The sequence below is a fragment of the Loxodonta africana genome, chromosome 4 (genome assembly GCF_030014295.1).
Source record: "Loxodonta africana isolate mLoxAfr1 chromosome 4, mLoxAfr1.hap2, whole genome shotgun sequence".
NCBI lineage: Eukaryota > Metazoa > Chordata > Mammalia > Proboscidea > Elephantidae > Loxodonta > Loxodonta africana.
The window spans coordinates 45,505,491-45,518,220 of NC_087345.1; the positions used below are offsets into that span (position 1 = coordinate 45,505,491).

Here is a 12,730-nt window from a genome sequence, read left to right on the forward strand (position 1 = left end):
CCAACTGACTGGAAGAGAGCCATATTTGTGCCCATTCCAAACAAAGGTGATCCAACAGAATGCAGAAATTATCAAACAATATCATTAATATCACACATAAGTAAAATTTTCCTGAAGATAATTTAAAAAATGATCGGATCAGTACATTGACAGGGAACTGCCAGAAATTCAAGCCGGATTCAGAAGAGGATGTGGAACGAGGGACATCATTGCTGATGTCAGATGGATCTTGACTGAAAGCAGAGAATACCAGAAAGATGTTTATTTGTGTTTTATTGTGTTTTATTGACTATGCAAAAGCATTCGACTGTGTGGATCATAAAAAAAAAGAAATTATGGGAAGCATTGCAAAGAATGGGAATTCCAGAACACTTAGTTGTGCTCATTAGGAACTTGTACATAGACCAACAGGCAGCCATTTGAACAGAAGAAGGGATACTGCCTGGTTTAAAATAAGGAAAGGATTGTTTCAAGTTGTATCCTTTCACCATACTTAGTCTGTATGCTGAGGAAATAATCTGAGAAACTGAACTATATGAAGAAGAACGGGGCATCAGGATTGGAGGAAGACCCATTAACAACCTGATTTATGCAGATGACGCTACTTTGCTTGCTGAAAGCAAAGAGGACTTGAAGCACTTATTGATGAAGATCAAAGACTACAGCCTTCAGTCTGCATTAGGCCTCAATATAAAGAAAACAAAAATCCTTACAACTGGATCGGTAAGCAACATCATGATAAATGGAGGAAAGGTTGAAGTTGTCAAGAATTTCATTTTACTTGGATCCACAGTCAACACCCATGGAAGGAGCAGTCAAGAAATCAAATGACACATTTCACTGGGCAAATCTGCTGCAAAAGACCTCTTTAAAGTGTTAAAAAGCAAAGATGTCGCTTGGAGGACTAAAGTTCATCTGACCCAAACCATGGTATTTTCAATCACCTCATATTCATATGAAAGTTGGATGATGAATAAGAAAGACTGAAGAAGAACTTACACCTTTCGGTTATGGTGTTGGTGAAGAATATTGAATGTACCATGGTCTACCAGAAGAACAAACAAATCTGTCTTGGAAGAAGTACAGCCAGAATGCTCCTTAGAAGTGAGGATGGCGAGACTTCATCTCCTGTACTTTGGACATTGTCATGGATTGAATTGTGTCCCCAAAAAATATGTGTATCGGTTTGGCTGGGCCACGATTCCCAGTATTGTGTGGTTGTCTTCCATTTTGTGACTGGTATAATTTCCCTATGTGTTGTAAATCCTAATCTCTGCCTGTGGTTAGGGAGGTAAGATTAGATTTTGTTAAAGAGAATTAGGGTGGGATGTAATACCCTTGCTCAGGTCACATCCCTGGGGTGTGGCCTGCACCACCTTTTTTATCTTAAAAGAGATAAAAGGAAAGGGAAGTGAGCAGAGAGCTATAGGGACCTCACACCACCAAGAAAGCAGCACAGGGAGCACAGGAGCATAGGGTATCCTTTGAATCCAGGGCTCCTATGCGGAGAAGCTCCTAGTCCAAGGGAATATTGATGACAAGGACCTTCCTCCAGAGCTGACAGAGAAAGAATTCCCCTGGAGCTGGCGCCCTGAATTCGGACTTCTAGCCTCCTTGACTGTGAGAAAATGAATTTGTTTGTTAAAGTCATCCTCTGTTAGAGCAGCATTAGATGACCGAGACAGATGTGTTGTCAGGAGGGACCAGTCTGTGGAGAAGGACATTATGCCTGGTAAAAAAGAGGGTCAAGGAATAAAGAGGAAGACCCTCAAGGAAATGGATTGTTACAGTGGCTGCAACAATGAGCTAAAAGATAGCAATGATTATGAGGATGGCACAGGGCCTGGCAGTATTTTGTTTTGTTGTACATTGGGTTGCTATGAGGGAAAACCAATTCGATGGCACCTAACAACACGCAAAGAGAGTTAAAAGATAAATAATACATCAGAACTGAGAGCGAGAAGGAAGTGCTTTTATGGAATGACCTACATTTAATGTGAAAAGCTGCTTTAATGTAATTATGTTTTCCCAGAAGAGCCACTGAATGAATAAACTTCATAAGCACCTGGTAACAGTACATACCACATGCAGTCATTCTGTAAATCATTTGCTTTTGCATTTTGTTTGTCTGTGCAAATAAATTGCCTTGTGAAATAGGTCTTGGCTTTTCTTTCTGAATAGAGAAGATAACTTGGCCCCAGAAGGACAAAAGATAAATCAAGGAATGAGGTTAGTAGCATAATAAGCATATATTTGTTCATTGAATAAGTTTCCAAGGCATGGAAGTGATGCTGGTGGACAATTTGAAGGGTCTGCCCTTCATGGAACTTACTCTCTGGTGAATCAGGTTTTGCTGTGGGGAAACACTTTGCCCTTTAAAGAATGACAACAAGGAATGATAAGTTCATCCCTAGGATGAACTTAAAAACAGGTTTTGCAACAGTAGGAATTAGTTGAATCTCCCCCTTTGATCAAAAAAATAAAGATCTGAATGAGTACAGGAAAAATAAAGATCTGAATGAGTACAGGAAGGAATATGTAAACTGCAATACTTGTGAGGCAACACATGGCGCTAGGTGGCAGCAACACACTGTCAGATGGTAGGATAGTCTGAAAGCCCTACCTGATAGGTGGGAACTACCCAGGGAAGAAGAGATTACAGATCCTTGTTGTCGTTGTGTGCCCTTGAGTCAATTTCAACATATTAAGACCCTAAATGACAAAGTAGAACTGCCCCATAGGGTTTCCAGGCTACAATCTTTACAGGAGCGGATTGCCAGGTTTTTTCTGCTATAGAGCTGCTGGTGGGTTCAAACAGCTGATCTTTTACTTAGCAGCTGAATGCTTAAAAATTCCACCACCAGGGCTTCTTGTAGATCCACACTACGCAGATAAGGAAAACACACACACACCAAAAAACAAGTTAGCAACACGTATTACAAATGGCAGATTGTAAAGGCAATGCTACATATGTTTATATTAAGCTTTTAACGCTTTTTATTTTGAAACCTCTTAATTCCTATATAAACTTCACTCGCATTTCCCCCAAATCTTAACATTTTACCACATTTGATTTTTAACTCTTTCTATATATATACATATACACTGTCTTAGATCTAGTGCTGTTATAACAGAAATACTACAAATAGGTGGTTTTAAAGAATAGAAATCTATTTTCTCACAGTTCTGGAGGCTAAAATTCCCAATCAGGTTGATTCTTTCCTTGTCAGTAGCCCCAGGTGTTCCTTGGTTGTCTGTACTGCTCCTTTTATAACCCAGAAGTGATTAGGTTTAGGATCCACTCGATTGATTGATTGTGTTATATTAGACTGCATTATGGAAGGTGATTAGATTACATCCACAGGTATAGGAGCCAGGACTTCAGTACATATTTTGGGAGAATAAATTCAATCCATAATGTTGACATTATTATTATTGTCTTCTCAACTGTTTCAGAGTAAGGTTGCAGACAGATGCCTCTTTACTGGTACAGAACAATGTTATATACATCAAGATCAAGATATTAACACTGATAAAAAAACATCAAGATCAAGACACTGATACAGTATATTATTTACGGACTTTTTAAAAGAAAGTTTTACCATTTGTCCCATTGATATCCTTTACAGCAAAATGAGTTTTACTTTTTTCCTGTTCTACAATCCAATTAAGAATTAAATATTTCTTTAGGTTGTAATGCCTCTTTTATTTATACCTTTAACAGTTTAAAGAAAATTATGTAAGGATTATAAGGAAAAAAAAGAGAATAATTTAATTATCACAGTATCATTAACAATTTATGAGCAATAGGAGACTCTAACAAAAAAAGCCAAACCCGTTGTCTTCGAGTCAATTCCAACTCATAGTGACCCTATAGGACAGAGGAGAACTGCCCCATAGGGTTTCCAAGGAACAGTTGGTGGATTTGAACTGTCGACCTTTTGGTTAGCAGCCATAGCTCTTAAGCACTGTACCATCAGGGTTTCCACAGGGTTTCCAGTAGAATCTTACACTGTTTACTTAAATTGATCAGGGTAAATGAATAAAAACAAAGAAATGTTACAAAATCCATTGCATGAAAAAGACATCAAACATGCTATAAACATGTTATGCACACATAGTAGTGTTAGATCTCTCAAATTCTTTTAATGGGCATTTGAAAAAGTATCTAAACAGAAAAAGAAACTTGCCGCTGTGCTGACTTAATTATAAAATTTGCTTAAAATTCATGTGCATTGAAACTTACTGTTCATTAGATCATTGTGCAAATAATACTTGCATTAACTTTTAGACTTTTTACTTTAATTGCGTATTCTATCTTAAACTGGTTATCTGAATACCTGATAGTTCCTCAGCTGACTTAATTTTTTCATATCCAGGGGATGGTCTTACGGTTCCAACAAAATTTAGCCTAATTGAACGGCAAGGTGAGATAAAAGCATCGTTGGATGGGAAACCAAGGACTGACATTGCTCCTTTTGAAAATGGAGGTAGTTTAAAGTCTTACCTGTTGACTATGACTATATTACCTTACAGATGAAAAATGAACCTGGATTTTGTCTCTCATAATTAATTTTGTTTAATGTTTTCCTTTTTTTGTTGTGTTTATGTTAAATGTAGAGACTCTATATATGTGTTACCAAGTCAGACGCTTTCTGAGGTCAGTGTCTCACCAAATGCTTTGGGAATTTGCACTCAGTGTGCAAGACATTCCATTCTTTCATATATTTTATGAGAAATCTTCCAGGGTGTGTGTAGACACAAATCCGGGCTATAATAAATACAGGTATCAAGTAAATGCTATCATATACCATCACAAAGCTGTAAACAGATGAGGCACTTAATAATTCCTTGTTTATTTGAATATGCCTACATGCTGTTGTTGTTAGGTGCCGTCGAGTCGATTCCAACTCATAGCGACCCTATGCACAACAGAACGAAACACTGCCCGGTCCTGCGCCATCCTTACAATTGTTGTTATGCTTGAGCTCATTGTTGCAGCCACTGTGTCAATCCACCTCGTTGAGGGTCTTCCTCTTTTCTGCTGACCCTGTACTCTGCCAAGTATGATGTCCTTCTCCAGGGACTAATCCCTCCTGACAACATGTCCAAAGTATGTAAGACGCAGTCTCGCCATCCTTGCTTCTAAGGAACATTCTGGTTGTACTTCTTCTGAGACAGATTTGTTCGTTCTTTTGGCAGTCCATGGTACATTCAATATTCTTCGCCAACACCACAATTCAAAGGCGTCAACTCTTCTTCGGTCTTCCTTATTCATTGTCCAGCTTTCACATGCATATGATGCGATTGAAAATACCATGGCTTGGGTCAGGTGCATCTTAGTCTTCAGGGTGATATCTTTGCTCTTCAACACTTTGAAGAGGTCCTTTGCAGCAGATTTGCCCAATGCAGCGTATCTTTTGATTTCTTGACTGGTGCTTCTATGGCTGTGGATTGTGGATCCAAGTGAAATGAAATCCTTGACAACTTCAATCTTTTCTCCGTTTATCATGATGTTGCTCATTGGTCCAGTTGTGAGGATTTTTGTTTTCTTTATGTTGAGGTGTAATCCATACTGAAGGCTGTAGTCTTTGATCTTCATTAGTAAGGGCTTCAAGTCCTCTTCACTTTCAGCAAGCAAGGTTGTGTCATCTGCATAACACAGGTTGTCAATGAGTCTTCCTCCAATCTTGATGCCCCGTTCTTCTTCATATAGTCCAGCTTCTCGGATTATTTGTTCAGCATACAGATTAAATAGCTATGGTGAAAGAATACAACCCTGACACACACCTTTCCTAACTTTAAACCAAGCAGTATCCCCTTGTTCTGTCCGAACAACTGCCTCTTGATCTATGTAAAGGTTCCTCATGAGCACAATTAAGTGTTCTGGAATTCCCATTCTTCGCAGTGTTATCCATAGTTCGTTATGATCCACACAAATGCCTTTGCATAATCAATAAAACACAGGTAAACATCCTTCTGGTATTCTCTGCTTTCAGCCAGGATCCATCTGACATCAGCAATGATATCCCTGGTTCCACGTCCTCTTCTGAAACTGGCCTGAATTTCTGGCAGTTCCCTGTCTATATACTGCTGCAGCCGTTTTTGAATGATCTTCAGCAGAATTTTGCTTGCGTGTGATATTAATGATATTGTTCTATAATTTCCACATTTGGTTTGATCACCTTTCTTGGGAATAGGCATAAATATGGATCTCTTCCAGTCAGTTGGCCAGGAATCTGTCTTCCATATTTCTTGGCATAGAGGAGTGAGCACCTCCAGCACTGCATCTGTTTGTTGAAACACCTCAATTGTTATTCCATCAGTTCCTGAAGCCTTGTTTTTCACCAATGCCTTCAGAGCAGCTTGGACTTCTTTGTTCAGTAGCATCAGTTCCTGATCATATGCCACCTCTTGAAATGGTTGAATATCGACTAATTCTTTTTGGTATAATGGCTCTGTGTATTTCTTCCATCTTCTTTTGATGCTTCCTGCATCATTTAACATTTTCCCCTTGGAATCCTTCACTATTGCAACTCGAGGCTTGAATTTTTTCTTCAGTTCTTTCAGCTTGAGAAATGCCGAGCATGTTCTTCCCTTTTGGTTTTCCATCTCCAGCTCTTTGCACATGTCATTATAATACTTTACTTTGTCTTCTTGAGAGGCCCTTTGAAATCTTCTGTTCAGTTCTTTTACTTCATGAGTTCTTCTTTTTGCTTCAGCTGTTTGACGCTCAAGAGCAAGTTTGAGAGTCTGCTCTGACATCCACCTTGGTCTTTTCTTTCTTTCCTGTCTTTTCAGTGACCTCTTGCTTTCTTCATGGACGATGACCTTGATGTCATTCCACAACTCATCTGGTCTTCGGTCACTAGTGTTCAATGCGTCAAATCTGTTCTTCAGATGGTCTCTAAATTTAGGTGGGATTTTTTTTTTTATATATACTCAAGGTCATATTTTGGCTCTCGTGGATTTGCTCTGATTTTCTTCAGTTTCAGCTTGAACTTGCATATGAGCAATTGAAGGTGTGTTCCACAGTTGGCCCAGGCCTTGTTCTGACTGATGATATTGAGCTTGTCCATCATCTTTTTCCACAGATGTAGTCAATTTGAATTCTTTTTGTTCCATCTGGCAAGGTCCACGTGTATAGTCGCTGTTTATGTTGGTGAAGGAAGGTATTTGCGATGAAGAAGTCATTGGTCTTGCAAAATTCTATCATTCGATCTCTGGCATTGTTTCTATCACCAAGGCTGTATTTTCCAACTACTGATCCTTCTTTGTTTCCAACTTTCACATTCCAATCGCCAGTAATTATCAATGCATCTTGATTGCATGTTCGATCAATTTCAGACTGCAGTAGCTGATAAAAATCTTCTATGTCTTCATCTTTGGCCCTAGTGGTTGGTGTGTAAATTTGAATAATAGTCGTATTAACTGGTCTTCCTTGTAGGCATATGGATATTATCCTATCACTGACAGCGTTGTACTTCAGGATAGATCTTGAAATGTTCTTTTTGACGATGGATGTAACACCATACCTCTTCGAGTTGTCATTCCCAGCATAGTAGACTATATGATTGTCTGATTCAAAATGGCCAATACCAGTCCATTTCAGCTCACTAATGCCTAGGATATCGATGTTTATGCGTTCCATTTCATTTTTGACGATTTCCAATTTTCCTAGATTCATACTTCGTACATTCCAGATTCCGATTATTAACGGATGTTTGCAGCTGTTTCTTCTCATTTTGAGTCTTGCCACATCAGCAAATGAAGGTCCCGAAAGCTTTACTCCATCCACGTCATTAAGGTCGGCTCTACTTTCAGGAGGCACCTCTTCCCCAGTCATCGTTGAGTGCCTTCCAACCTGGGCGTCTCATTTTCCAGCACTATATCAGACAGTGTTCTGCTGCTATTCATAAGGTTTTCACTGGCTAATGCTTTTCAGAAGTAGACTGCCGGGTCCTTCTTCCTAGTCTGTCTTAGTCTGGAAGCTCAGCTGAAACCTGTCCACCGTGGGTGACCCTACTGGCATCTGAATACCGGTGGCATAGCTTCCAGCATCACAGCAACACACAAGCCCCCACAGTACGACAAACTGACAGACACGTGGGGGATGTCTACATATATATGTATGTGTGTGTATATGTATATATATATATACATGTCTATTCAAGTATATTGTATCGTTTGTTCCAAGGCGTAACGTTCTTATTGTGATGTATAGCTCTAATGTTTTGGAACTGCTTCCTATCATCTGTTGACAGAAAATTCTAAGCCTTTGTTTAAAAAAAAATAGGGACTGTTTTTTGAAGAGGAAGGAGGGTGTAGTTAGCAGGAAGAATGTGTGTGGGGAGGAAGGAGGTTACGAAAGGGCGTCAGTATATACTGTCTAAGGCACGCTAGTGATGCTTCTTGCAGTTGCTGCTTCATCCATTTTGAATCATTCTCTCCTATCTTTTTTCTGGTACTCAAGTAATTTGGGTCTTTCATTTTCTTTCTCTTGTATCCTTTGCAGAAATTTTAGACTAACTGTTATTGTTTGGCTACCTTGAAGCAATAAGCTTTAGCTATAAATAAGAAACACTGGCAGTTTCTCCCAATGGAGTTTATATTGTCTGTATAACCTAGAGGTGAGCAAAACTGGGATCCACCTAACATGATCAGTTATAATTGTATATTTTGGTGAAATATTATTATATCATATTGCCTTTTTGATTAATAAAAGATTATTTTCCTTAACTGAGAAATGCTGCTTTCATCTAAGAAATAATATTTTTCTTTTGTTGTGACATCAGTAATATATTTTCTACTTTTAGGGGACTTAGAAAATACGAGAGTGCTATTATGCTTTTGTTAACTTGTCTAATAACATTGTTAGAGTAATAAATTGGGTAAACAACCATACCAAGAAAAGGTTAAAATGTTTTCATCCGCTCAGATACTAGGTTTCTGATATAATCAGGCTTATTAATTCTCCAGGCATTGTAACGTTCTCTATGCCACTAAATAGCATGAACTCCTTGGTTCTTATATGCATGTATGAGAACAATGTAAACATATTTAGACCACTGCATTGATAAAGCATCTTCAGAAATTAAAATCATAATAATTGAGCCTTATTAAATTTGAAGGAAAGCTCTTGAGACCGTCTTTTTAGTTTTAATATTATCTTAGTGTTTTATTAGGATTTAACTTACGTAAGTTGCAAATTGAGAATGTATAGCTTGATGAATTTTACATGTGTACAGCCATATATCCATATTTACTGCACTGCAGGAGGCTCCCTTTCTCCAAATCAGTTGCCACCTTTCAAAGGTAACTGCTACTCTGATCTCTCTATTACATAGGTTCGTTTTGTATTTCTTGACTTTATATAAGTAGAAATGTACACCTTGTCGTCTTTTATATTTGGATTCTTTTACCCAGTACTATTTGTGTGAGACAGATTTTTCTTTTGTGGATCATGCTTTTGGTCTTATATCTAAAAAGTCATCACCAAACCGTTGACCACTTAAATTTTTTCCTATGTTATCTTCTAGAGCTTGTATAATTGTGTGTCTGACATTTAAGTCTACGATCCATTTCAGGTCCTTTTCTGTGAAAGGTGTAAGGTCTGTGTCTAGATTCTTTTTTTTTTTTTTTGGCTTGTGGATGTCTAGTTGTTCTAGCACCATTTGTGGTAAAGACTATCCTTTCTTCATTGATTTGTGTTTAATCCTTTGTTAAAGATCAGTTGACTGTATTTGTGTGAGTCTATTTCTGATGATCTCTGTTCTGTTCCACCGATCTGTTTATTCCTTCGTCAATACCACACTGTTTTGATCACTGTGGCTTTATATTAAGGCTCGGATTTAGGTAGTGTTAGTTCTCCATCTCTGTTCTTCTTCAGTAATGTGTTGGCTATTCTGGGTTTTTTTGGTGCCATTTTTAAGATGGTTATTGGAAACAAATATTTTATGTTAAGAAAAGGGTAGCTTGCATGGTAATGAATATGGAAATTACGTATATAAATAATATTTAAAGCAATTATGAATATTTATCCTGAAAAATAGGAGACTCTAAGGGATATAAAAACTGATTTCATGCATCTAAATATGATATATAGAAATAAATTATATTTGCACTGAATAACTCTAGAGGGTGGAGGTGAAGATTGTTATAAGTTAAAAGAAAATTAATTTTTGCTGAATATGAATTTTCTTGTAATTAGCTGCAATATACATGTATTTATATGTACTAATCAAAACATGATATTCACAGAGATGGGGACGTTATCACTGGGAAGTGTTTAAACAAAAGTGGACAAAAGGGATATTTTAGAGGATATTCCTTATTGAAAGATGGTTTTGTATAGCTTTCTGCCATTTTTGCCACTGACTAAGTTTTTTTCGTAGGCGGTGATTGTTATGTTCCACAGAGGATTATATTTCTTGGAGTAGATGAAAGTGAAGCTTTAACTCAAGAAAAAGAAATCACCACATCAAAGTGTTCAAATACTAAAGGTAATAAATCATTCTATAATTTTGATTCATTTGTAACTTGAATAGATAAAGCTTGATTGTTGTATATACCAATGTAAGAAACAAGGCAATAAATCAAGATATACAATGAATAGGAGTCAGGAGCCCTCAGGTTTAGACCTGACTCTGTCACTAATTGTTTGAGCACCAGACTTTTTCTTAGCCTTATTTTTCTTTATCTGAAAAATTACGTTGTTGAACTACATAGTCTCAAGAAAGCTTTCTAGCTCTAAAGTTATGGGTTCTTTTAAATCATAATACCAAATCCTTTTTAGTTTTTTTTCAAATTAAAATACTCAGTATGATGGAATTGTTAGAAAGCTTTGTTTGTAAACACTGAGAATATTAATCTTTGGACAGTGACTTCTTTGTTTTGTAATTGTTGCTAGCTATATCTGTAAATAGCCAAGAGATATGATAAAATATGTCCTTTATAGTTTTACCTGCTCTTACTGTGCTTAGAGTCCCCCAGCGGGTCCCATTCTGCTGGGCATCTCTCAGCCACAGACTAAAAGTATCACTGCACTGTAATTGGGATGCAGCACATATCCTCCATCCAAATATTAACTAGTAAGCACCAGCCACATGTTTAAATTTAAGTTAATTAAAATTCAATACAATGAAAAATTTAGTTCCTCAGTTGCACTAACCACATTCCAAATGCAATAGCCATGTATGACTAACGGCTACCATATTGGACAGCACAGATTTAGCATATTTCCATCACTGCAGAAAGCTCTGTTGGACGGCCCAACTCCCTAGCATAAAACAAGCAGAAGTTGTCACGTTTAAAGTATCTTTGGGACCCCAATTTGTACAATTGCAGAACTGGCACATTTGATGTACAATTGGCTGTCTTTTAATTCTTTTGTGTGGCGTTATTAAAAATATTGTCATAATTATATCATTTACCCATTACATATAATGGCTGTAGTTATGGATTTTTAACATTTTGTTAGTGACAGTATTTGATGACCAATGCAGAAATTAGGGAATTTTAATAATGTATTCTAAAGACAAATATACATATATATATACACACACCTATTTAGAAATGGGTGTGCCCATCATATAATGTTTGCAAAGTGAAATAGCAACTGAAATATTTCTTTTACTAATAGCGATATTTTATTTTCTTAATTTGCTTCAAAAGATAACAAGGACAGTCCTCATCCCAAGCGTTCCCTAACTACCCGACTAGTACCTACAACGCATGTATTAAATGCTACTGAGAATATCAGTATGAAGTGCAGAGAGGACCCCTTTTCAAGTGAGACATTAGCTCTATCACTTTTTGGCCTTAGATATATTTGTCTTATCATGGATTTGTTTGCTTATTTGAAATAGATTTTTAAAAAGAAAGAAAAAATGGTTTGAAAATTATTCAGGACTAAGACACAATATCCCTGTACTAACTCTGATGATGAATTTGTGATGTAGGTCCTAGTAAATTATGTGCTTTCCTACTTGTTTAACTTAAGTATTAAAATTAATAATCTACTATCTACTGGGAAGATTCATTAGTATAGCATTTTAAATTTCACCCATAGTGGAATACATTGACAACTTTTTAATTATATTTTGGATTCTCCATCTTGATTTGACTTCTTGACATTCAGTACACTGAGCTACTTCACTTAATACAACTAAGGCTCATGAATCTTCCTGCTTCCTCTCCTCCTTCCCTTTTTATTTCATTTATTGAACTCCTATAATATTCCTGGGTCCCTACTAAGCACTAAAGGGAACCATGATGGCTTACCCCCAGAAGCTCAGCTTAGTGGTGCTTGTTAAAAATATGGTTTCCAAATCCTAGGACTGGGAGCTTGAGAGTGAGGGTGGGGTGTGATAGTTGAAGAGGAGATAGTAAATCAGAGCTTCATTGAGAACTTAAAACCAAAACCGAGGCTAAGAGATAGGGCAAAAACAGTCAGTCCTGGTGGTGCAGTGGTTACTACGGCACGCTACAGCTGCTAATCAAAAGGTCGACTGTTCAGATCCACCAGCCACTCCTTGGAAACCCTGTGGAGCGGTCTATTCTGTCCTATAGGGTTGCTATCAGTTGGAATCGACTTGATGGCAATGGGTTTGGTTTTTATAGAGAGTTAAAGGAGCTCAGGTGGCACAGTAGTTAAGCACGTGGCTGCTAACTGAACAGTCATTAGATTGAACCCACCAGCTGCTCCACAGGAGAAAGATGTGGCAATTTG

The 12,730-nt window shown here is 37.5% G+C and overlaps 1 protein-coding gene across 1 annotated transcript in view; it reads left to right on the top strand.

Annotated features, from left to right (window-relative positions):
• Positions 1–12,730, top strand: part of C4H12orf50 (chromosome 4 C12orf50 homolog) — a 41,248-nt gene that overhangs the window by 10,068 nt on the left and 18,450 nt on the right. Inside the window, exons 6-8 of the mRNA XM_023559388.2 lie at positions 4,380–4,490; positions 10,395–10,502; positions 11,674–11,790. Coding sequence (XP_023415156.1) covers positions 4,380–4,490; positions 10,395–10,502; positions 11,674–11,790 — 336 coding nt within the window. The remainder of the gene's footprint in view (positions 1–4,379; positions 4,491–10,394; positions 10,503–11,673; positions 11,791–12,730) is intronic.